Source organism: Pleurodeles waltl, chromosome 3_1 (genome assembly GCF_031143425.1).
Source record: "Pleurodeles waltl isolate 20211129_DDA chromosome 3_1, aPleWal1.hap1.20221129, whole genome shotgun sequence".
Classification (NCBI taxonomy): Eukaryota; Metazoa; Chordata; class Amphibia; order Caudata; family Salamandridae; genus Pleurodeles; species Pleurodeles waltl.
In genome coordinates, this window is record NC_090440.1 from 1,977,776,311 (window position 1) to 1,977,802,148 (window position 25,838).

Genomic DNA, 25,838 nt, shown 5'->3' on the forward strand with positions numbered 1-25,838 from the left:
TCTAATGTATGTAGTGCCCTTTCAGCTATGGTATCTGGTTGTGGAAAGAACACTGGAAGTTCCACTGTTTGATTTAGATGGAACGGTGAAATAACCTTTGGCAAAAATTTAGGATTAGTCCTTAGGACGACCTTATTCTTGTGTAGTTGTATAAAAGGTTCTTGTATTGTAAACGCCTGAATCTCGCTTACTCTTCTTAGGGAAGTAATGGCGATGAGAAATGCAACCTTCCAGGTTAGGAACTGTATTTCGCAGGAGTGCATGGGTTCAAAAGGTGGACCCATAAGTCTAGTTAGGACAACATTTAGGTTCCATGAAGGAACAGGTGGTGTTCTTGGTGGTATAATTCACCTAAGGCCCTCCATGACTGGTATCTTATATAGGGAAGTTGAATAGGTAGTCTGCAGGTATGCAGATATTGCTGCAAGGTGTATTTTAATGGAAGAGAAAGCCAGGTTAGATTTTTGTAAGTGAAGCAAGTAACCCACTACATGTTCTGGAGTTGTGTGTAATGGTTGTATTTGATTAATATGGCAGTAGCAAACAAACCTCTTCCATTTACTTGCATAGCAGTGCCTGGTGGATGGCCTTCTGGCTTGCTTTATGACTTCCATACATTCTTGGGTAAGTTGTAAGTGCCCGAATTCTAGGATTTCAGGAGCCAGATTGCTAGATTCAGCGATGCTGGATCTGGGTGTCTGATCTTTTGGTTGTGTTGTGTCAACAGATCTGGCCTGTTGGGCAATTTGATGTGGGGTACTACTGATAGGTCTAGCAGCGTTGTGTACCAAGGTTGCCTTGCCCAAGTTGGTGCTATTAATATGAGTCTGAGTTTGTTTTGACTGAGTTTGTTTACCAGGTAAGGAAGGAGAGGGAGAGGAGGAAAAGCGTAAGCAAATATCCCTGACCAGTTCATCCATAGGGCATTGCCTTGGGACTGTTTGTGTGGGTATCTGGATGCGAAGTTTTGGCATTTTGCGTTCTCCTTCGTCGCAAACAAGTCTATTTGAGGTGTTCCCCAGAGTTTGAAATAGGTGTTCAGAATTTGGGGGTGAATTTCCCATTCGTGGACCTGTTGGTGATCTCGAGAGAGATTGTCTGCGAGTTGATTTTGGATCCCTGGTATAAATTGTGCTATTAGGCGAATTTGGTTGTGAATTGCCCAACGCCAAATTTTTTGTGCTAGCAGGCTTAACTGCGTGGAGTGCGTCCCCCCTTGCTTGTTTAGATAATACATTGTTGTCATGTTGTCTGTCTTGACGAGAATGTATTTGTGAACTATTATTGGTTGGAAAGCTTTTAGTGCTTGAAAAACTGCTAGAAGTTCTAGGTGATTTATATGCAGTTTTGTTTGATGTACGTTCCATTGTCCTTGTATACTGTGTTGATCGAGGTGTGCTCCCCACCCTGTCATGGAAGCATCTGTTGTTATTACGTATTGTGGCACTGGGTCTTGGAAAGGCCGCCCTTTGTTTAAATTTATGTTGTTCCACCACAGAAGCGAGAGGTAAGTTTGGCGGTCTATTAACACCAGATCTAGAAGATGACCCTGTGCTTGAGACCACTGTGATGCTAGGCACTGTTGTAAGGGCCTCATGTGCAGTCTTGCGTTTGGGACAATGGCTATGCATGAAGACATCATGCCTAGGAGTTGTAATATCATCTTTGCTTGTATCTTTTGTGTTGGATACATGCGTTGTATGATGGTGTTGAAATTTTGAATTCTTTGGGGACTTGGAGTGGCTACTCCTTTTGTTGTGTCTATTATGGCTCCTAGGTATTGTTGTACCTTGCACGGCAGAATGTTGGATTTCGTGAAGTTGACGGTGAACCCTAGTTTGAAGAGGGTTTGTATGATCTGATTTGTGTGATTTGAGCACTCTATTAACGAATGGGCCTTGATTAGCCAGTCGTCTAGATATGGGAACACATGTATTTGCTGCCTTCTGATGTGTGCAGCGACTACTGCTAGACATTTGGTAAAGACTCTTGGTGCGGTTGTTAATCCGAAAGGCAGTACCTTGAATTGGTAATGTATTCCTTTGAATACAAACCTTAGGTATTTCCTGTGCGATGGGTGTATTGGTATATGGAAATACGCGTCCTTGAGGTCTAAAGTTGTCATGTAGTCGTGTAGTTTTAGCAATGGTAATACTTCTTGTAGTGTGACCATGTGAAAGTGGTCTGATTTGATGAATGTGTTCACTATTCTAAGGTCTAGGATTGGTCTCAGCGTTTTGTCCTTCTTTGGTATCAGAAAGTACAGTGAGTAAACTCCTGTGTTTATTTGTGTGTTTGGCACTAATTCGATTGCATTCTTTTGCAATAGTGCCTGCACTTCTATCTCCAGGAGATTGGAATGATGTTTTGTCAAATTTTGTGCTTTTGGTGGTATGTTTGGAGGGAATTGTAGAAATTCTATGCAATAACCATGTTGGATAATTGCTAGAACCCAAGTGTCTGTAGTGATTTCCTCCCATGCTTTGTAATAATGACTTATTCTTCCCCCCACTGGTGTTGTGTGGAGGGGGTGAGTGACATGTGAGTCACTGCTTAGTAGTAGGGGTTTTGGGGCTTTGAAATTTTCCTCTATTCCTAGGGAATTGCCCTCCTCTATATTGTCCCCGAAAACCTCCTCTGTACTGTCCCTGGTAACTGGACAGTGTTGCCTGTGAGGTGCTGGCTTGTGTGCTCTGACCCCGAAACCCCCCTCTAAAGGGTGTTTTACGGAATGTGCTGTAATTCCCTCTGCTCTGCGGGGAGTAGAGTGCGCCCATGGCTTTAGCAGTGTCCGTGTCTTTTTTGAGTTTCTCAATCGCTGTGTCCACTTCTGGACCGAACAGTTCTTTTTCGTTAAAAGGCATATTGAGAACTGCTTGCTGAATCTCTGGTTTAAATCCAGACGTTCGGAGCCATGCATGCCTTCTGATAGTTACAGATGTATTAATTGTCCGTGCAGCTGTATCTGCAGCGTCCATGGAGGAGCGGATTTGGTTGTTGGAAATGGTCTGTCCCTCCTCAACCACTTGTTTTGCCCTATTGTGTAGGTCCTTGGGCAGATGGTCAATGAGATGTTGCATCTCATCCCAATGGGCTCTGTCATAGCGCGCAAGTAGTGCCTGGGAGTTAGCGATGCGCCACTGGTTTGCAGCTTGTGCTGCGACTCTCTTACCAGCTGCATCGAACTTGCGCCTTTCTTTATCTGGGGGTGGTGCATCTCCAGATGTGTGGGAGTTGGCCCTTTTCCTAGCTGCTCCTACAACGACAGAGTCTGGTGGCAGCTGTGTAGTGATGAAAACCGGGTCTGTAGGAGGCGCCTTATACTTTTTTTCCACTCTTGGTGTGATTGCCCTACTTTTGACCGGCTCCTTAAAGATTTCTTTTGCGTGCCGGAGCATACCAGGGAGCATAGGCAGGCTTTGGTAGGAGCTGTGGGTGGAGGAGAGTGTGTTGAATAAAAAGTCATCCTCGACCTGTTCTGAGTGGAGGCTTACATTGTGAAATTGTGCTGCTCTAGCCACCACTTGAGAATACGCAGTGCTGTCCTCTGGTGGAGATGGCTTCGTAGGGTATGCCTCCGGACTGTTATCTGACACTGGGGCGTCGTATAAGTCCCATGCGTCTTGATCTTGGTCACCCTGGCTCATGGTGGTGTGAGCTGGGGAATGTGATGGAGTTTGTGCTGGTGAGACGTTAATCACAGGTGGAGGAGAGGGTGGTGGGGTAACTTTTTTCACCACTTTTGTTTGTGGTGTTTGTTCAGTTTGGAACTCCAATCTTCTCTTTCTTCTAATAGGGGGAAGGGTGCTTATTTTTCCTGTCCCCTGCTGTATGAAAATACGCTTTTGCGTATGGTCTACATCAGTTGAGTGTAGCTCTTCCTCAAACCTATGCTTTTGCATTTGGGAGGTTAGCGAGTGCTCTTCTGTATAAGAGCCTGAAACTGGGTCGGTTGCAGTTTGTTTTGGCACCGAAACCCTGTCTGCATCTTTTTTCGGCTCCGAGGTGACTTTTTTCTTTTTCAGGGCCGAAACCTCTCGGCGTCCATCTTCTTCGGTGCCGCTGTCTCGGCGTCGAGCCGTGTCTACCCCGGCATCTCGGTGTCGATGCTTGTCTCCAGCACTTTCTCGGTCCCGAGAAGGCTGCGTGCCGGTGTCTCGACCGGAGTCGGACGATCTCGGCACTGTTTGGGCCTTTTTCGGTGCCGACGGTCAGTCACCGAATTTATGGGTCGAGCCATGGCCTGGTGGCAGTGGCGTCCCCTGGGCCTTGTAAATCTTCTTCTGAGTGGTTTTCGACGTCTTACTCACGGTTTGTGTATCGTTGAATCCTTCGGAGTCCGATTCTTGGATCGAAAAGGTTCCCTCCTCTTCTTGTTCCTCGAACTCCCGGTGGGCTGTCGGCGCGGACGCCATCTGAAGTCTCCTGGCTCGACGGTCTCGGAGTGTTTTTCGGGACCGGAACGCACGACAGGCCTCGCAGGTGTCTTCACTGTGCTCAGGTGACAGGCACAGGTTGCAGACCAAGTGTTGGTCTGTATAGGGGTATTTATTGTGGCATTTGGGACAGAAACGGAACGGGGTCCGTTCCATCGGCATTCTTCTGCACGCGGTCGGGCCGACCAGGCCCCGACGGGGGATCGAAAAAATTACCCCGAAGGGCACCGGAGCTCTTCGATCTTAGACGCGGTGTTGAATCTAACTACGCCGATCCCGAACGCAACAATACCGACGAAAATCTTCCGAAATTAGCTATCTTTCCGTTCCGAAACTCGGAGCGACAGGAACACGTCCGAACCCGATGGCGGAAAAAAAACAATCGAAGATGGAGTCGACGCCCATGCGCAATGGAGACAAAAGGAGGAGTCACTCGGTCCCGTGACTCGAAAGACTTCTTCGAAGAAAAACAACTTGTAACACTCCGGCCCAACACCAGATGGCGAGCTATGCAAAACATGCGTATCTACAGCGACAGATGCCATCGAACACAGTTTTACTGATAAATGTATACAGTATACAAATGATAATATGTGTAAATGACATCAAATAGTGCAGGCGTCTCCAGCAAGTAGCTTATGAGGTACTAGTAGCTCATCACATACATGTAAATACCTCTTCTGTGTGCAATCCACCCAACTAAATTGGAGACTTTTGCAGGGTTGAATTAATATTATACTGTCCGTCATTAAAGTTGCACAGCTACCCCACCACCGTGCCTTGAAATCCTGTTCGGTGTGGATTGAAAGCCATCTAAAGGACTATACTATCATGCAGCATTAATCCTAAAACAATTTCATTCAAGCACATTCCAATGCTGCTTCTTCAAGTTCAAACAAATTGTCAAAGACCACTCTTTGGAATCTTTGTTAGTTCTGAAGTGAACTTTACTCTCGTACCTCGTCTTGTAGCAGATGTTTTACAGACTATTAATGTATTCAATATGAAAATGTGTGGAATTTCAGAACTCATAAGCAATGTTTGGAGAAGAATGTGTAAATTTCCAAAATATATTAAAATCTGATATTTGAGTGGTAAATCATGAGGCATTGGGGAGACTTCTAACTCATTTATTACCTTGGTGCCAGAGATACTGCAGCCATAGCTACTATGTGTTACTCATGTAAAGGCATTCAAAATTGACAAAGTCATTTTACATTATTGCTAGAAACCCTCTCTGATGCACCAACATGATCACAGCTATTAATTTTGTATATGGTGATCAGTAATGTAATCTTGAATTACTTGGTCACTATTACAACATTAATAATGTTAGTAGCTTAGGGCGATTTTCATCCAACATAGGTAGCTCTTATTAGGAAAAAGGATAGAGAACCCTGACCTAGTGTACTGATTTATTTTGACGTGTGCTGCTGTGCAAAATGTCTAAAAATAAATTGAGAAAGCAAACAGATGTCTCATAGGCAAAGCCTTTTGGCTTTGCCTAAGCTCGTTTACTATGTGGTTGACTGTTTACAGTTTGTGAGGGCTTCCCAGTTACACTAACTCAGCACATTTTATGCATGATTTTAGAGAATGCTTTAAGTGGTACTGCTGTGTGAGACCATAGCTTGTAAGAATGTTGTAACATGTCTGCATCCATCTGTGTACTCACCCATTAATTCACTGTGCATTCATCCATCAATGAATTCATTATTCAACCACTGATTCATTCTTATCTAGCCATGCCCTGTCACTCATTCGTTCATCCATCTACTCACTTATTCATTCCAATTGTTTACTCATTCTCACATTTAGCCACACACAAACTCCCTTTTCAGAGATACAGCACTTTTATTTTTAAAATGGCCAATGCCTCTTAATTGTGCACTGCAACCTATCTTCTTCTTAGAAATTCATCTTTCTCTGACTGGAGGAACACTACAGACAGGTCGCCAGTTCTCATATAAGGAAAAAAACAAAAAGATGTTAGCCTTACAATGTCATGCCAGCCTTATCTAAAGCTTTATCTAACGTGTGGTGGAATAACAGATGCTTAGTAGGTGGCCCATCACCATGCCCAGAGCAGCTAAGGTCATTGCTTAATGGGGGGCCCGGTGAGTCAATCAATCAATCATTCATGTATTTTAAAGTGCGGCTAATCACCCATAGGGTCTCAAGGCACATGAATGTAGGTGTGCTGCTCAGTCGAAGAGCCAGGTCTTGAGGTCCTTCCTGAACTGCTTCAGTGATGCGATCTGCCTCAGCTTGGCGGGAAGTGCGTTCCATGGCTGGGCTGCTAGGTGAGTGGTGAGAGGACAGATGTTTTTATTCTCTGGGGAAACGTACATCTTTGGTACTGGCCTTTCATCCCATAGAGTCAAAGCCAAGCTGCGATCCATGAAGACTCCTGAGCTACATTCCAAGCACCAGCCCACATGAAAAGCTAGTTTCAGGTAAGGGGGCTAACTAAATGATCCTACTTGGGCAGCTCTACTTAGGGTTCCTGGAAACAGAATGGCTCAACTGTTTTGGCCATCTCAGAATGCTTTACTTTATTTATTTCTTTGTTTTTTAATGGACAGACATCACTAATGCCACTTTGTAGTGCTGTTGGTGGGGTAGTTGGTTGCAATACCAAGAATGGCCTACCCTATCTTTACCTTCTAGGAAGCAGTGTTTCCGAGGGCACATAAAACCTGTGTGGGTATTCAGGTCAAGGCATCTGCAGGGACCAGCTGCATTCTGTCCCTTTGTGGGTGCGGAGGGAGGGCTGTGGGAATATAGCCTCCAACCGCGTAATGAGGAGGAGGACAGATCTGCCGTGAAAATGGTGCAGCGAAGTTTACACTTTACTGTCTGGCCCATAGTGAGGCGTGAAGTGCTTTGAGAGATGTTATGATGTGCTCCAGTTTATTGAGGGTGGGCAGCATCTTTAACTGGTGAAGGGTGTTTATTAAGTCCTAAAGTTCCAGACATGACGGAGGTGATCATAAGGGCATGTAGGTCATGAAATGATGGACTCTGCAATGAAGCTGAAACCGGGTGGGTGGGATGTTTCCTGGGGCCATGAACAATGGATTTAAGGCATAATCTACCATTGGATTGAAGGAGAAAGAGTAGTGAGGTCCTCTACAAACACAAAAACTCAACAAATACTTAAATATTGCTACAACCTCGTGTAATGTGGTTTGATGATCTCCTTATTTGTTATTTAAAAGGTGTGGTACACCTTGAGAACCATCTTTGGAAGAAACAAATCTGAGGCTACAGTGGCAGACATATAATCATGGACCTTTGCTGAAGATCACATTCACAAGGGCTATGGCTTAATGGCCATAGAAAAGATGAAAAACATTGGTTCCTCCTTCTCGTCTTATTGTCTTTGGAGATATTGATAACTACCAAATCACCTGGTTCCAGGGCCGAACAGCTGCAGCAGCAGCGTCAGTGTTGTACAAGGAACCACAAACCATTAGGAGGATGGCTGAGGTAGATAAAGAAGAGCAGCAGCATCTCATTTCCATTGTTGTTCCTTCAACAGAAGGAGATGAATCATTCTTCATGAAGTTGACAAAAATAGATTGAGCCCTGGGAGCAATTTCTATGAAAAGTGCAGGGCTTTCTTTAGGGGACTTTGGACGGTCCGATCAAAGAGTACTATTGAGTCATTGAGAAACATTTAAAACAAGCTGGTGTGTTGCCTATGTTCGGAGTACTTAGAATCCATACTTACAATGGTTTCGATTTTATTTGACATAACGGTCTGAAGAATTCAAATAATGTGCTACATCAAGGTGCACAAATGTGGTTGAGGTGAATTTCCTTCTTGGCAAGAACCAGCGAAGAACTAGATGCATTGATAGGGGATCTGACTGAATATTTTACAAAACTATTGCTAAAGAGATTTAGCCAAAGTCTGGGCAACCCCAGACTTTTTGAGCTAACAATGACTTTCCTCCTCAGAACAGTGTGTGGTGTTGCTGAGTTATTTGGTTTCATCTATACCTGCTGTTTACCCCTGAGAGCCTCCGTAGGCTAAGTAAAAAAAAATCGAATTGGGACCTTGCACCTTTTCAAATTATCTGCCGATAGTTCAAGCCAGACAGGTCAACTGAAGATCAAGAAGGACCACTCTGTAGACAAGGGATGTGGCATCTACTAACCACAGGACAATGGAACCCTTGGTGACCATGAGCACAATAACTCTACTTGCCAGTTCAGTGTACCTAAAATCCAGACGTTTTCAATTTTATTTGACATAACGGGCTGAACAATTACCAGGTGCACAAATGTGGCTGAGAAGAATTTCTAATAACATTTTTGAAGAAGCATACATGGCATTTACCTTTGAGTTATGGACTTCATAAAGGACCTGGAATGACGGCTCCACATGTGTAAACCCAAACTACATCAACTAAATAGTGTATTAGGTGTGTGGATTTTGATGTTGATCGCATGCAGAACTTTTTTCTGCTTTACGTTTGTTTTGTAAAAGTGGAGTGAGCTACAAAGCTTTTGCTTTATCCTCGTGTATAATGTTTTTCATAATGACAGAATAGATCTGTTAATGTCTATTTAAAATCAGTAACTTTTTTTCAATCAATCAATGGGCCTAATTTAGATTTTGGCGGAAGGGTTGGATATCCCGTCCGCCGACATCTAAATACCATTGTTTCCTACGGTATTTAGATTTCGGCGGACAAGATATCCGTCTCCGCAGTGGTGGTCTAACACCTCTGCTGAAATCTAAATCAGGCCCTATGTCTTTACCAGTGTCTTTCTCTTCCTTCCTTATGATACTTAGTCAAAATACCTACTGTTAAAATGGTGAGACAAACAAATAGAGCACCCCGAAGAAATAGTAGTTAAAAATATATATATATATGTAAAATAGAAATATATCATAAATAAAAATGGTATTTCAAATAAATACAAACTTATAGGCAGGAAAAATAATTAAAGATGAGAGAGCAAAACATGCAGATCGCCCACAGAATATTAGTTTTACAATATCGGTGCTGGATACTCTGAACCTGCTGATTCCTCACCTCTTGAACCTCTCCAGATGCCATTCGGGATCAGGAAAAACTGCTCTCCTGCGCTGGTAGGTGCCACTCAACTCTGTCTCGATGCCGGGCACCAACCCAGATTTAGCATCCCCAGAACTAAATAAGTGGCACCTGGATGTCAAATCCTCATCTGGTTTTTACCAAGCCCAGAGAGGCGGAGCCAAGGTAACTCAATTGACTTCATACAGTGCACCAAAACTAAAGTGGGACCTTATTAAGGGTATCAGTGAAGAATGTGCTGCTAAGGAACAGTATATTCGAGAAAGACTGCTACCTAAGACAAGTAATTTGTTCTTCCGAAGATTCCCCCCCTCTTGAATGCATACCTCCATGGTGGTGGGTCTGATGAAATGATCAAACCAAGAAATCCTGCAGAACAGACCTGGCAAAGTGGCCATCCCTGTGGACTTCATAGTTAAGGCAGTAATGCCTTGTTAAAGTGTGGACTAAAGCCCATGTTGCAGCCCAACAGATGTCAAGAATAGGAACACCCCTGGGAAGTGCCAAAGAAGCTGCCTTCCTGCTTGTAAAATGGGTTATGATATCCTCAGAAGGCTCCTTATTGGTAAGAGTGTAGCAGGTCATAGTGTACAAAAAAGTCCACCTCGAAAATGCTCTCTCCTGAAGGACCCTACCCTTCTTGGCACTGAGATATCCAAAGAACAACTGATCACCGATCAGGTATTCCACAGACCTATACAAGTAGAAATTCATTGTACTGTGGAAATGCAAACTGAGCCTTCCCTCCTTCTTTGCAGGATGAGGAGGGGAGTAAAAGGCAGGCACTATGATAGGCTGGTCCAGCTGGAATGGGGTCACCACTTTTGGAAGGAACAAAGCCTTTAGCCTCAGAACCAACTTGCCGAGAATAAAGACCTGAAAAGAGCACAGACACATAAAACCTGCAGCTTGCTATCTCACAACTGTGATGACAAAGGTAAAATGTATTAATCATCAGCAAATGCAAAATGCAGCTATGCATAAGCTTGAATGGTCTACTCATCAAAATGTTGTGCACCAAATTAAGGTTGTGCACCAAATTAAGGTTCCACAGAGGCACTATAAAAGGTGAAGTGAGGAACTTCATGACAATGGCAAACAAAGGAAGGCCAAAAAACAGCCTTTAACCGTGTCCACTGGAAAGCCTTGCTGGGCTAAGGACAGTGCACAGCTCAAACATTCAAAAGACACTCTACTGCATAACAAACAAATTATGGCAGAGAGCTGTCAGCAGTCATAATATGGCGGTGGGATGACCGCCATCACTGGTAGTCTTGTGGCTGGCGGGACTTCGGTGGTCTATGTTGTAGCCTGCCGAAGTCATAATGAAGGCCTAAATGTTTAGTAAGCATTTAGAGAATACTTACTTTTTCTGGAAGTTTTTTGGCTTCTCAAGTTTAAACTGTAAATGTGTTGTTTCTCCTTTTTCGTACTAATTTGTCCTGAATAAGATATATAGCTCCATCATAAAAAGTGAGCGCTTTACAATTTTATAGCTCATAAGAACCTTGCATTTCCATCTGCAGGCATGTGGCCATCCAGCCCAAATTAGCCCAGTCCTTGTGGCTTTGGGACAAACAATTCACACAGAAAAAACATTGCTATGATGACTGTCATAGTTAAGGAAGTGTAAAAAGCCTGATATACCAGCCTAATCCATTCAAAAGTGCTAAGTGCTTACTTCAGCTTGTAAAATACACAAGTGCCTACAAATCAATTCCAAAAGTGCAATATGCTAAGTGCTACCTGCGACTGTGTATAATATTGATCAAAGTTCAAACAAAATCTGAAGACAGTGTAGGAAACAATCGATCACTTTGTTGACCCTTTAGGTTTCTAATGAGACCTAGGCCACGTTTAACTGCGGCAGCCATGATGGACCAATTTCACATTGGACCAATTTCACAATCAACAGAGCATGATAATACATGTTAAGTTAAGACTGGACACATAGGAAGAACTTGAGTTAATTTTGAGAAGCCTACCATGCGCTGCCAGAAATGTCAATAGTCTGCAGTTTTAACTGCGGATCAGCAGAGTCAAGCTCCTACAGAGTGGCATGTCAAAAAGATCGTACTCCTCGGCCAATAAAGAGCCATTGCTGCAACTGGATACGATAAAACTTTAGTGTTTTGAAATACAGTCTAACAAGTGGATAAAGTCCTCCTTCCCGGGCACAGCACAATCTACAAGATATCACTCCACAGTGTCTCCATGCCGGTTGGTCGGCCGGAGACGGCAAGGACCTTAAGCATAAAGCTAGCATCTGTCGTTTCAGGTGAACTGGATCTGTCGTACTCAGATGCAATGCTGGTGCTAGAGTGCTACAATTGTGCATGACCATCCAAGCATGTGACCGTGCCACAAATGTATGTTTATCATCCAGCAGTGAGTTTAGTTTTGCTAGTTTATTTAGTGCACGGCAAAAGAAAGGATGGGTCATTTTGGAATTCTATAGGTCTAACATTTGAGTTTCGTGCAGGGAGCGCAGCGAGTTCCTGGCACAGTGGAATATCTCCACACAGCAACTGGTGGTGCCTTGTATGGATATAAACAGTGTTTAATGAGAGATCAACCTTACCAAACAAAGAGAAATCTGCCCTAATGTGCCCCTAGGTCTCTCACAGTTTCTTTTCCTAAAAAAAACGGCTGCTGATTTCCACATTTATTTTTGCTTAAGAAACAAAGCATTAGCAAAACTAATGAGTCGTGTGTTGATTGCTTGAGGCGTTTAGCTTTGTCAATTTTTGTCTTGTTTTGATAACGTTTTTGCAAAACTTTATAGGTGGGAAAGCTGTTGGGTCTTCATAAGTCCAAAAAATATTGCAATAGTAGTCCATGGCTCATAAGGGGACTGCTTTGGGTGTAGATGTGCTCCTTGTGAAAGGGAAGAACTGTTCCACTCACAGTAAATATATTTAGTGACTAAAGTGGACTGACCCAGTTCACCATTCTGTATGCTATAGTGAATGGCAGGAAAATAACACACCAACAGTCAAATGAATGAAGAGGGCAGACTGAAAGCCATATAAGGAAATATAACATACACATAATTTTAGTAAAAGGTTGTGGCCAACGGGAAATACGGTAGGGCGGTGTGCCGAATTTTCAGTCGCAAGGCAGGTGCTGCGTCGAATTTCCAATTGGAAAGTCAGGCTGCATCGAACTGGTTCGACTGTGCAACAATTTCTCAGTCGCAAGGCAGGCTGTGCATCGTTTCCGGCAGGCTGTGCATCGATTTTCGGCGCACAAGGAGTTTCCTGAAGGGATGAAGTCTTTTTGGCCCTAAGACTTCAGAAAACAGGAAGCAAGCTCAATCCAAGTAGGGCAACGGCAGGGCAGCAGTCCTTCTCGGCAAAGCAGTCCAGATGAGCTCTTTGGGCAGCCAGGCAGTTCCTCTTGACAGGTTGCAGGTTCAGATACAGAAGTGTCTGATTTGGTGGGTCAGAGACCCAGTTTATACACCCAAAAATGTATTTGAAGTGGGGGATACTTCAAAGAGTGGTTTGGAAGTGCACATGTTCTCCTTTCAGTACAGGCCTGTCTGACAGGGTCCCAGTAGGGGGTTTAGCAGTCCACTGGGGCAGACCACTAGCCTTTAAAATATGTGTCAGGCCCTCCGCCCTTCCAGCCCAGGAAGAGCCATTCATTATGCTGATGAGTGTAGGTGTGACTGAGTGTCCTGTGTTTGTGGTTGTCTGGGTGAAATGCACAAGGAAGCTGTCAACCAGCCCAGACATTGATTGGAGACAGGCTGTAAGGCACAGAGGGTTTTTAAGTGCAGAGAAATGCTCACTTTCTAAAAAGTGGCATTTCTAAAATAGTAAAACAAAATCCAGCCTCACCAATAAGCAGGACTTTCTATTACCATTCTGGCCATACTAAATATGACCAGGTTATCCCTTCAGATCAGAAACTACCATTCAAAAAGTATGTGAAGGCAGTCCTAATGGTACCCTATAAAAGGAGCAGGCCTCACAGTAGTGGAAAACACATTTAGGAGATTTTCACTACCAGGACATGTAAAACACATATGTACATGTCCTGCCTTTTACCTACATTGCACCCTGCCCTATGGGTTACCAAGGCCTACCTTAGGGGTGACTTATATGTTAGAAAAAGGGGAGTTTAAGGCTTGGCAAGTATGTTTAAATGCCAAGTTGAAGTGGTAGTGAAACTGAACACACAGGCCTTGCAAAGGCAGGCCTGAGACATGGCTAAGGGGCTACTTATGTGGGTGGCACAATCAGTGCTGCAGGCCCACTAGCAGAATTTAATTTACAGGCCATGGGCACATGTAGTGCACTTTACTAGGGACTTACAAGTAAATTAAATTTGCCAATTGGCTAAGAGCCAATGTTACCAAGTTTTTAGGGAGAGAGCACATGCACTTTAGCACCGGTTAGCAGTGGTAAAGTGCCCAGAGTCTCAAAGCCAGCAAAAATTAGGTCAGAAAAAGAAGAGGAGGAAGGCAAAAAGGTTTTGGGGTGACCCTTCAGATAGAACATTTCCAACACACACCTTCAAGAAGAATTGTATTCTCAGCTGTCAGCGTTGCAATGGTGTGATTCGGTATATCAAAGTGGGTCTAAAATACTAATAGTATTGGTGTTCTGCATTGCACGTAAGAAATACAAAGTTAAGAAACTGCAATAATATTATTCCACTATGGTACTGAAATGCATAAATAAAATTTAAAAATACAGTTTTGAAACTTACATTATTCCTAGGCTCAGCACATAGAGAAAGATGTAGTTTATGCCAACATTCAGGAAGTTAGCTATGAATCCTGTTAGAACCTGTGGAAAAATGATTCCCTAAAATGCAGAAGACAAAGAGGGAAACGTTGCATTTACTCATCTGGGTTATTTGGTATAGTGCACATAATTGATATCAACAACTGCACGTGGTCATGCTTTAAAGCATAATATTCACAGAGGGTTGGGAGCTAAACTCACTCTTAGAGCCAGCCCTTCCCCTATGCCGAATGGGACAGCAGGAAGCGCATGGAAATCAGTTCACCAAAATGCCAGGGGTAGCACAGTGACATCACACACACTTTGACCATAATGGCATTACAGGAAGAGACTCCATATGACCTCTGATCTGAATCTTCCCAGTAACAGATGTCACATAACATAAATACTGACTACATCACAATCATTTATATCGCTGAAGCTCCATTATCACCACAAACAACACTGCAAAAACAAGTGTCTTTTTAGACATCAACTATACTAGGGTGCTGACTGACTTGATATGGCAATGAAACTTCACATGTTTTGCTTTGCTTAATATGAAATATTATGTGTTTTTCTGAAGACTCAGTGCCACAGAACAGCACTGGGAGCCAAAATTATTGATACCACCAAGAGTTATGATTTAATAGTTTACCTAATGTATACCAAAAGACGATCAGGATCAATAAAACAATAGCAATTATGTCCACATGAATTAATTAGCATATACCATACATGATGAATATTAACTATCCTATTAGCTTAAATTATTCCTTATTGTTAATATATTTTGATTTGTGATCATTTGCAAAGCACTATCACTCATGCGAAGTAGAGGGGTGAAGGTTTAATGCAAATAAATCATCTTTCATATAGTCACAATACCGAAACATGAGAAGAACATGTTTAAAACATATTAGCCATTTTATTTAATCAGAAGAGTTTACTTTGCAATGCTGAATTCGTTCACAAAACCTAAAGCATAATGTCCCAGTGGATCCTACAGAAACTAAATAGCGTTCATCAAGACACTGCTTACCTTCTGTTGAGCAGTGGCAGCTGATGATCTTTGAAAGTACTTGGGTGTAATACTTGCCCTGAATGGTTGTGATAGAGCTAAGCATGTGAGCCCGACCACTTCTGTGTTCAAATTGTACATCCTAAATCACAACTTTCACATACATTTGCTAAAAAGCCATAGTTTCTGTATCTTCTGAAAGCACACTTATTAAATATTCAAGCCCTTTTAGGGTGTGCCAGGACAGTGCAACCTTAAGCTATCCTTGAGTGACCAATTTGTTTTTTTTAAAGTGCAGGACGTGAGAAATGGGGTCTCTGGTTGACAGTCAGTTTGCACTCTGTCCAAACAGGGACTCTCACTTTAGTCAGGGTAAGGGAGTTACTCACCCCCTTGGTAGCCTGGCACAAGCAGTCAGGCTTATCTCAGAGGCAATGTGTAAAGTATTTGTAGCAACACACATAGTAATACAGTGAAAACCCAACAAAATGGACACCACACCAGTTTAGAAAAATAGGCAATATTTATCTAAATCTACCAAGACTAAAACAACAAAAATCCAACAGACACAAGTCAAAATATGGATTTTCAAAGTAAAAAGAGTCTTACTCCATAGAAAACAACGGAAACATTGTTATTACACAAAGTACCTGGTTCATGTCAAAAATAAAAAGGCGAGCATGTGTCAGAAAAGTCAGAGATGCATCGATTCCTTACTCGCAAGTGAGGCAGTGCATCATTTCTTCTCCTGTCGGGTAGGCATTGCGTAGTTTTTCTCTCCTGAAAGAGAGCAATGTGTCAATTTCCAGGTGGGGCACCTTGGATCCCACGATGACTTTAAGGCCCATCGATGATACATGAGAAATCCGACCGCACGGTGATGGAAAACCGTGCAGCGTGGGGTTTGTGTTGTTTTCAGGAGCCGCAAGCGGGTGTTTGCATCGTTTCTCCAGCTGCGATGCAGGTGATGCGTCAATTTCCTAGCAGCGATGCAGGTGGTGTATCAATTTCAGCTGCAAGGCGGGTGGCGTGTCGTTTTTACCGCCGCATTCCAGGTGATGTGTCGAAACTTTCCCCGCATGGCTTCCTGCGCGTGGATTTCAATCCTTGTTTTACCAGCTTCAGATTTCAAGGGCCCAGGAACTTCAAAACAGGAGGCAAGCTCAGTCCAAGCCCTTGGAGACTCTTCACAAGCAGGGATATACCACAAAGTCCAGTCTTTGCCCTCTTTCAGGCAGAAGCAGCAACTGCAGGCCAACCCAGCAAAGCACAGTCACAGACAAAGGGGCATTACTCCTCCTCCAGCTCTTCTCCTTGGCAGAGGTTCCTCTTGGTTCCAGAAGTAATCTAAAAATCTGGGTTTTTGGCCCACTACTTATACCCCTTTCTGCCTTTGAAGTAGGCAAACTTCAAAGGAAGGTCTCTGTTGTTCACAAGATCCTGCCTTGCCCAGGTCTGGCTCCAGACACACACCAGGGGGTCAGAATCTGCATTGTGTGAGGGCAGGCACATCCCATTCAGGTGTAAGTGAGCACTCCTCCCTCCACTCTAGCTCAGATGGCCCATCAGAATATACAGGCTACACCCCAGCTCCCTTTGTGTCACTGTCTAGTGCGGATTCACAAACAGCCCAACTGTCAGTCTGACCCACACAGGGAATACACAAGAAAGCACAGTCCCAGAATGGATTAAGCAAGAAAATGCTCACTTTCTTAAAGTGGCATTTTCAAACAAATATTCTAAAAAACAACTTTACCAAAATATGTATGTTTAAATTGTACATTCAGAGAACCAAAACACCATATCTCTATCTGCTTACCAGAGGGAAATTGCACTTAAAAGTTATTTAAAGGCAGCCCACATGTTAACCTATGAGAGGGATAGGCATTGCAACAGTGAAAACTGAATTTGCAGTATTTCACTGTTAGGACATGTAAAACACATCAGTACATGCCCCACCTTTAACATACATTGTCCATGGGCCTAACAGGGCTTACTGTAGGGGTGCCTTACATGTATAAAAAGGGAAGATTTGGGTTGAATTGGCAGTTTAAAACTGTACAAGCAGACCCTGCAGTGCCAGGTCTAAGCAATGTTTACAGGGCTACTCCTGTGGGTAGCACAATCAGTTCTGCAGACCCACTAGTAGTATTTGATTTACAGGCCCTGGGCACCCCTTGTACACTTACTAGTAAATCAAATGTGCCAATCATGGAAAAGCCAGTTACACATACATTTTACCCAGGGAGCACTTGCAATTTAGTACTGGTCAGCAGTGGTAAAGTGCCCAGAGTACCAAAAAATAAAAAAACAGAGTTCAGCACACAGTCAAAACATGGGAAGCAGAGGCAAAAAAGACAGGGGAGACAATGCCAAGGATGCCAGATCTAACACAGTGGGTGGCCCTATATGTCAAAAATTACGTAAATTGTGCCTGTGCCAGGATTTTGTTATGGGTGTCTCCCATATGCAATGACAAATATCCTAATACCACAATTTTGCCATTAATGCCATCCGTTTACAAAGGGTGACCCTTAAGTCAAAAAGTACCTCTAGAACATTCGTGCCAGGATTCTGTGGTTGTCCCTCATTCCATGGCTGTCCTCCCTTATGATAAGAATTAACTCCAATGTACCAGCACCGGCCTCCGTTTTGCTAAGGCACCCCCTATTCAAAGAATTTCCTCCAGTGCCAGTGATAGCATGTCTCATGTCAAGAAGTACTTCTGGTAAGCCAGTGCCAGCTTTTGTGACAGGTGCCTGCTAATGCCTCCTGTATGCAAGCATCAGCATTTTTCCTTGAGTGCCTTTATAAGCCAAGAATTGAATGCCAGGGCCAGCAGCAGACTCACCAGCTTAACATCACATTCTCACTTACATGTGCACTCACTCAAACTCATTCTCACTCAAAGTAACCCCTTCAAACCCACTGAGACTGATTACTGTGCTATTTTCATTGCACTTGACAATTATGTTCTTCAAGAGCTGCAGCTTTTACCATTCTGAACTAAATCCCCTTCATTGACTGGATCACAACATGCAACTACAGCTATGGGACAGAAGCGGGCTCGTGGCACATTAAGGGGACGGAGTGGCTTGGATAAAAAAAATTATTTAATAAAATAAAAAACACCTCACTGTCGCCGCCACCGCACTGCTCTTTTTGCCTTCACTGAAGCCCCACGAACAGGCTCCCAGCCTGCCCTGCAGCCAATCTCAACGCTGCTGTCAAGCAAGACAGCAGCATTCAGATTGGTCGAAGGGCCAAGCCAGGGCGCTCCCAGGTAGAATGGGAGCCTGTGACTCTCTCCAATCCGGCAACACAGTGCTGGGTTGGAGAAAGCCTAGTGCGGATATGTATTTAGCCGGCCCAAGACAGCCGGCCAAACATACATGCGCACTGTGGGGGAGTCAGTCCCTTTCGTCGCCCGTGGCCCCACCCTTTTTACAAGAAAACATAGTCGGGTAGGGTGGGGGGTGACGCCCCTGCTAAAGTGTTTAAGTTTTGGTGTTGTGTGTAGACTGCTTTTCTTTCAATAATGCAGTGATCCTATATAGGCAGTTCTGCAGTACTGGGCAGGTGGACTACATTCCCTGTGCAGGCCCAAAGGAACATTAACTGCAATGTTGGGACAGAGAGTGCATCTCAGTTTGAGACACACTTTCAGCAAACTGGTATACAAACAACTTGGCAAGGAAGCTGAGCAGTTCCAACATGGAAACCTTTGATAGGGTGAATTGCGGGTGTGCACGGGGACCCGCAGTGCCAGGTGCTGGGAGTGCAGACCCTTGAGGCAAATTTATGCTCAGCAGATTTAACACAAGGGTTGGTTAAAGCTGCTGGTACACATGCATTCTGTTAACGTACACGGCCTCAGGGTGCAGGCTGAAGAACAGAATAGAATTCTGCCACAGTAGTGGGAGAGACTAGTGCCACGGTGAGAATCCCAACAACAAACACTCTGTTTGCAAGAATGTTTTATTTCTTTTTCTATTTACATGGTCTTGGTATTTTTGCATGGTCTTAGTGTTTGCACCCGGTTGTATACATAGATCATGGCAGATAAATACTGCATGGTGTCTGATCCTGGTCTCTCTGAATTCTGTTATTTAAAAAAAAAAAATATGACGTTGCCCTTATAACAACCTCTCTTGGGTTTTATTCCCTGGTGGGCACTGTTGTGGCCTAGCAGCTAGCGCTGCCAACTTTTGAAATCAAGAACCAGCTTCAAATCCCGGTCTCTGCACCATCATGTAAAACTGGGTGCATCACTTAACTTCCCTGTAACATCTGAGTCGCATGCAAAACATCTGTAAAATGTAAAACATTCTAATGCCCTTGGGCCACGTTTCTGGTATTTAAAACTGCAATAAGAAAATAGCAGTGGTTCCATATATCATGTTTCTTAGTGCTGTGAGTGTGATAACTATTTTTTTTATTTGTGAAGCTCGTATGGCATACATGTGTTGTGCCTGTTTTTGCATATTCTTCACATAGTTTCACACTCTCGAATGTATGTGTCAACACGCTAAACACACCTATTTTACTCCACTCTGCGCGGTCACTGGATTGGGAGTGGGGCAGTACATATTGGACTCTCTTCATCAAATTGATTCTGCCTTGGTCATTGTTGGACTTTTTGCCTTACGCAGGGTCATCCCTAGTCTTTTTGCCTCCTTCCTCCTAGTTTTTCTGACCTCTCGCTGTTGGCTCTAGGACTCTGAGCACTTCATCACTGCTGACCAGTGCTAGAGTGCAGGTGCTCTCCCATCTAAAGTTGGTATGATTGGCTTATACCTAATTGGCATATTTAATTTACCTATAAGTCCCTTGTACAGTGGTATCTCTATACCCAGGGCCTGTAAATTAAATACTACTAGTGGGCCTGCAGCGCTGCTTGCGCCACCCACTGAAGTCGACTTTCAAACCTGTCTCAAGCCTGCTAGCGCAGGGCCTGTATGCGCAGTTTTCTGCCACAGGGACCTGGCATCTAAATTTACTTTCCAGGCCCAGAACTCCCCTTTTACTACATGTAAGTCACCCCTAAGGTACGCCGTAGCTAGCCCTATGGGCAGGGTGCCATGTATGTAGAAGGTAGGACATGTGCCAGGATGCGTGGCCTGTCCTGGTAGTGACAAACAGCCTAACTTGTTGTCTCACTGCTGTGAGTGCTGCCTTCTCATAGGATTGCATTACAAATGCCCTGCCTTATGTTTAAGGGGTATTGTCTGATTTATGAGGGGTAGCGTAAGCGTGTTTGGTATGGTTGTGATGGTGATAATAAATGCTGCTTACTGGTGTAGGTGTATTTTTTATTACTATTACAGAAATGCCACTTCTAGAAAGAGCGCATTTATCTGTGCTTATGACTCTGGTGTTTTGCAGCTTGAGTCCAATCCACGTCTGGGCACAGTGACAGTTGGGGCTTTGTGCATACTTTTCACACAGCCTGAACACAGGAAGGGGGGAGGTGTCACAGAGGTGCATCTGCATACTGAATAGTCTTTCTGGGCTGAGAAAAGGGAGAGGTGGGGCACACCTACGTCTATAAAGGCTGTGCCCTGGCCTCACACAATAGGGTTGTTAACGCCCCCACTGATGTTTGGAGCCTGTGCTGAAGGAGAGCGGGGGCATTCCCAGAACTAGTTGTAACTGGCTGGAACCTCCTCTCGCTACCATTGCAAAACATTGTAAGGACTGAGTATAAGTACAGGGGAATTTTCCCCACAATTTGGAGACTCCTTGAACTTACCTGGAACTCGACACAGACTGCTGGAAGGACTCACCAGAACCCGCCATGGATGACTGCTGCTGTGCTGACCTGTGACCTGCTTGGTCACTAAATAGGACTTGCTACATACTCCTTGCCTGGCCTGTTATTGGGCCCTCCTCCTGTGGGCCTTTTCCTGCAAACTTTGCTCCCCAGGGGCAGGGTGCTGTGGCCCCTGACCCTTGCATTCCACCCTAAGCGATCCTTAGGGGATTTCTTTAGCGCTTGGAAGCGCTTCCCTTTGCTGGTGTGTTGTGCTGCCGACCGCACTTATTTATCCTCATGGATAAAGGAAATCACCACCGCAGCCGGGCCCCGTGAACTCCTGAAGCACGTCGAAGCGCACTATGTTTCAGCCCCAGGGCACTTTTAAGAGAAGAGAGGAGCCGGCGCGCCTCTCTTTGTGCCCCCGGGGCACCCGAAGCATCCTCTACCAACAGACGTGGAGCACAAGCGCTCCTGTTGTGCCCCCCCGGGGAGAAGCATGCTCGATGCCTGCTTCCTTCTCGATGGCCGGGTGGGCCGCAGCGTACAGCTTGAAGCCGGGCGGGGGGAAGGCAACCTCATCGGAGGTTCCCTCGGCCCCAACAAGGCTGTCCTGCTTTTTCTGTGACCACGGGCGGGGCGGAAGCTTCGCTGGAGGCCCCCTGCACCGCCGGTCCTTGGTTTGGCCCTTGTGTGGGCCAGTATTGATCTTTTGGTCCCCCTCTCCTTTTTCGTGGAGGGCAAGTTAAGGTCCGGGGGGGCCCTACAACGATCGTGGGTCCCAGGTGGGGCCCGCCCTTGAAGCGGAGGGGGTGCATGGTGCCCCCTCCCCCTTGCATCTCTTTCTGGATTGTGGCCCCTGTTGTGAGGGCCGGTGGAGGCCCGGGGGGGGTCCCCAGTGATCGCAGGCCCCAGGAGGGGCCTGTTAGGAGTACATAGGGGGTGCGTGCCGCCCCCTTCTCACCGACAATTGTCAGGGAGGCCCCCACGTTGCGCAGAGGAGCACCGGGGGTCCCTTCTTTGTTCTTCTAGATACTGGAGGTGTGGGCTTCAGCAAACCAGGTACTTTTAAAGGACCAATATATTTATAATCTAAGTTATTTCTAAAGACTTTTACTGATTGATATATTGCCTGCCTGTTTGATGATGTTCTTACATATGTGTGCAAATGTTCCTTTTATGGACATGACTTGCTGATATATATTCCTATGACTTGCCATATGTTTCTAATGTTCCTACTATGGGCTTTTTATGATATTCTTATGACAAGTGTCTTGGTGTAATAACGTGTTTCCTGACTACTGCGTATGTTGCAGAATACTGAGTAAACCTGTGTGTTATATGGGACTTCTGCTAGTCTGCAGAGTAACTAATGTGTAATGTTCTGATAACTGCTAAAGTAGCAGGATAGTACTGATTTGTGAAGTTTGGTCTAGTAATTGTGTTGTGTACAATATAGTATATTTTCATATATTCTGGTGTTGTGTTTCCTTTGTGGCGGGGATATTGTGTCACGTGTGTTGTGTGTGTTGTACAAACGCTTTACACATTGCCTCTGGGATAGGCCTGACTGCTCATGCCAAGCTACCAAGGGGGTGAGCAGGGGTTATCTTGGACGTGTAACTCCCTTGCCCTGACTAGAGTGGGTAGGTTCTGCCTGGCTGAGGTGCATACCCTAGCCAACCAGAAACCCCATTTTTAACAGGTGTCTAGTGTATATATTGTGTATAATACTTACCTCCAGAAGGAGTATTGCCTCTAAGATATTTTTAGCCTTGTGTCACTAAAATAAACTACCTTTATTTTTGATAATACTGAGTATTGTCTTTACTTGTGTATAAGTACTGTGTAACTATAGTGGTATTGCAGGAGCTTTGCATGTCTCCTAGTTCAGCCTTAGTTGCTCTGCTACAGCTACCTCTATCAGCCTAAGCTGCTAGAACACTACTATATTTCACTAATAAGGGATAACTGGACCTGCGATAAGGTGTAAGTACCCAAGGTACCCACTACAAATCAGGCCAGCCTCCTACAAATGCTAGTGAAAATTCAGCATGGATTTGCCTTCTAAAAGCAGGAAAAGGGTTTAATTCTAGCATGGAAGGATCACACTCTTTTATAGTGCTTTAGAAAAAAGCTTAATACAGTTACTACATCGCTACATGGTTCACATGCTCATTGCCAATAGTAATCAAGAAAAGGAGCAACAAAATACATTTGATGATTTTCTCACTATCCTACTACATTTTCTGTTCTTAGTGCATGAAATGTTAGATCCTACGTTGTTCAGTCTGGGAAAGTCGTTCTGTCCTTGGGAAAGTACACCGTATGTTTACATAGCCACAGAAAATCACTTTCTTGTCTAGTGAAGCCTATACTTTCTTATATAAAGAATAAATCAGCAGCGCAAGTCACATGTTAAAATGCAATATCACAGTCAAAATTTGAATCCTTCCAACTCAGTCATGTCGCCATGAAAGTCACTCCGTTAGGCTTTGAATTTAACATTAGTCCTTTTTTTTTTCCTCACATCTTTTGCTGTTGATTTCTTTTCGCCAGGTTTTAACCCTTCATTAGATGAAAATCTTTTGTAGAATTTTAAGAAAAAAACACACATGTAACACCTATTAGCACTATTAGCAGAGGGACTAGAAGCAATTTTAGTATTCCTCCAACTACATTTCCTAACCATTCACCTACTTTGGCAAATCCCTTTCCAATTGAGATAAATGCTCCTTCCCAGACACTTGTTTTCTTCTAATTGCTACAATTAATAAATTATGCTACTAAAGTTAGTGCTGTAGCTTTCAAGCTGGTTATCTACTTTGGGAATGTACGCACAGCATTCCCTTGCAAAGGTTATTTTGCAAACTCCACCTTCCTTTGCTAGAAGTATGCCAAGTGCATGAAATTCTGTATTAGCATAGCTCTCATTGCAAGCAGGTCTTTGTTAATAACTGTTAAAACTCCAGCAGTATTTGTGGCCAGTCTGTTCACTGTGGTTGACAGTTTTCTAATCTTGATGTTATTTAAAGCTACTACTACTGAAGGTATTACTGCACTGAACATGTTGCTCATTATCTGTCGAAAACTGCATTTGTCCAGTCCCAGATATGTGTCAGGTCTTGAATTTAAGTTGTTTGTGTGTTAAATCTTCAAGAAACCCAAAGCTACATATTAACTCCCCATTCAATTCTGCTGCAACTGAAAGTAAGCTGACTTACCACACACATAGTATATTCCCTTAGTATTCAAGTCCAGTTCTGAAAAGCCTCTACTCTACTTTTACTCCATCCTATGCCTTCCACTGTCATTTCCCTCTTGTCTGTGCATCATACACAATATCCCTCTTTTGTCCATGCCTAAACTCAGTTTTGGATGCAGATCCTTCTTTTCTCCTTTCTCTCTTCCTCTACTTTCCCTTCCCTACTTACCTTTTCATTCTCATTACTTATCCTTTCATTCAACTTGTCTTACAAAGATTTTGTTGTCTTGACTAATGTCGCAGGTTAGTTCATATGCATTGGGATTAGTGAGGTTCATGTTAGCTAGTGCAGCAAACAATTTCATCATACAGTCATGCTCGTCCATTTGTTTGAAAGCCTTAGAAAAACAGTAAGCATGCTTAGTTGCCCAAAGATACAAACTGTTATCTCTAACGAAAGGTACATTTTCTAAATTGATAATTTGAATAACACAACTTTATTAAACTCTGGTTGGAAAACAAATTCAAGAATATGCTGCAAGAAAAGGCATAAGAAGGCGGTAGGTGAAAATATGCAAATCCTTTGGTAGAAGATGGAAGAGAGGAACAGACAAACAGTCTTGAACATTCATAATCTTAGTATATTCGGAAAACATCTGGAAATAGACATTATTGCCAAGAACAGTGTGGTAATGTGAAACGTGGGAAAATCTGTTTGCATGAGGTTCATGATTAGCAGCTACAATACTAGTATTGTTAGCTTTCTTTGGTAAGACAACTCCCTCCACCAGATAGAGGTCTAAAATACACCGAACTACAGAAACAGCTATGGCAACTACCAAAATTACCAAGACAATTTTGCAGGGCCATTTTCATCTTGTATTGGATCAAGAATTAGTACTCTTAACAATGGTTGTTCCTCCTATCCCTACCCTATCTTGGAAGCTACTGTGATAATCACTATAGCACCTGGATGCCTAAGGGCCGATAGTCCTCTGGCTGATGCCCTACTAATTTGTTCTTCAACTTGTCAAAATGTCTCTCCAGTTCAACTTTTGGTCAAGTAAATTCACGTCACGGAGGATCATCAAGGTCAGTCAACCAATCATCTGTATCATTGTCAGTTTGCACGAAGTACATCCAATCGGACCGGAGTACTTCCAATTGACTTTTCTTACTGTCTTGGGTCTCCTGAGTTATGTCTGATCCAAGTCATTGTGACTTAATTCTGACTGCACCTGATTATCTTGTGCTTCGATTTCACATATGATTTTCTACTGCATCCAGTAGGACTGTCACTTGGACTGTCATTCAAACTAGAATTATATTCACCAAAGTCCTGATTGTTAATTTTGTTTGAAGTACCTTCAACCCCTACACTGGAAACCCGGTACTTTCACATCAATCCACCAGTACCTGCTATGGGAATGATCCTTTACTTTCACACTTCTACCACTAGAACTTGTCAATGCAAGCCAGTTCACATGCCATATTCCACCATTATATAAATCACACACTTTTCCTTGGTTTCCTTGCACTTTTCACACTCACCATCTGGCCCACGTTTAAATTAACTTGTTTAGTGCTGTACTTAACATCATATTAGGCTTTAT

At 43.7% G+C, this 25,838-nt stretch overlaps 1 protein-coding gene across 1 annotated transcript in view; it reads right to left on the reverse strand.

Moving 5' to 3' along the window:
- Positions 1-25,838, reverse strand: part of LOC138285878 (multidrug and toxin extrusion protein 1-like) — a 679,999-nt gene that overhangs the window by 179,749 nt on the left and 474,412 nt on the right. The window contains exon 7 of the mRNA XM_069226370.1: positions 14,228-14,325. Within this exon, the coding sequence (XP_069082471.1) occupies positions 14,228-14,325 (98 nt within the window). The remainder of the gene's footprint in view (positions 1-14,227; positions 14,326-25,838) is intronic.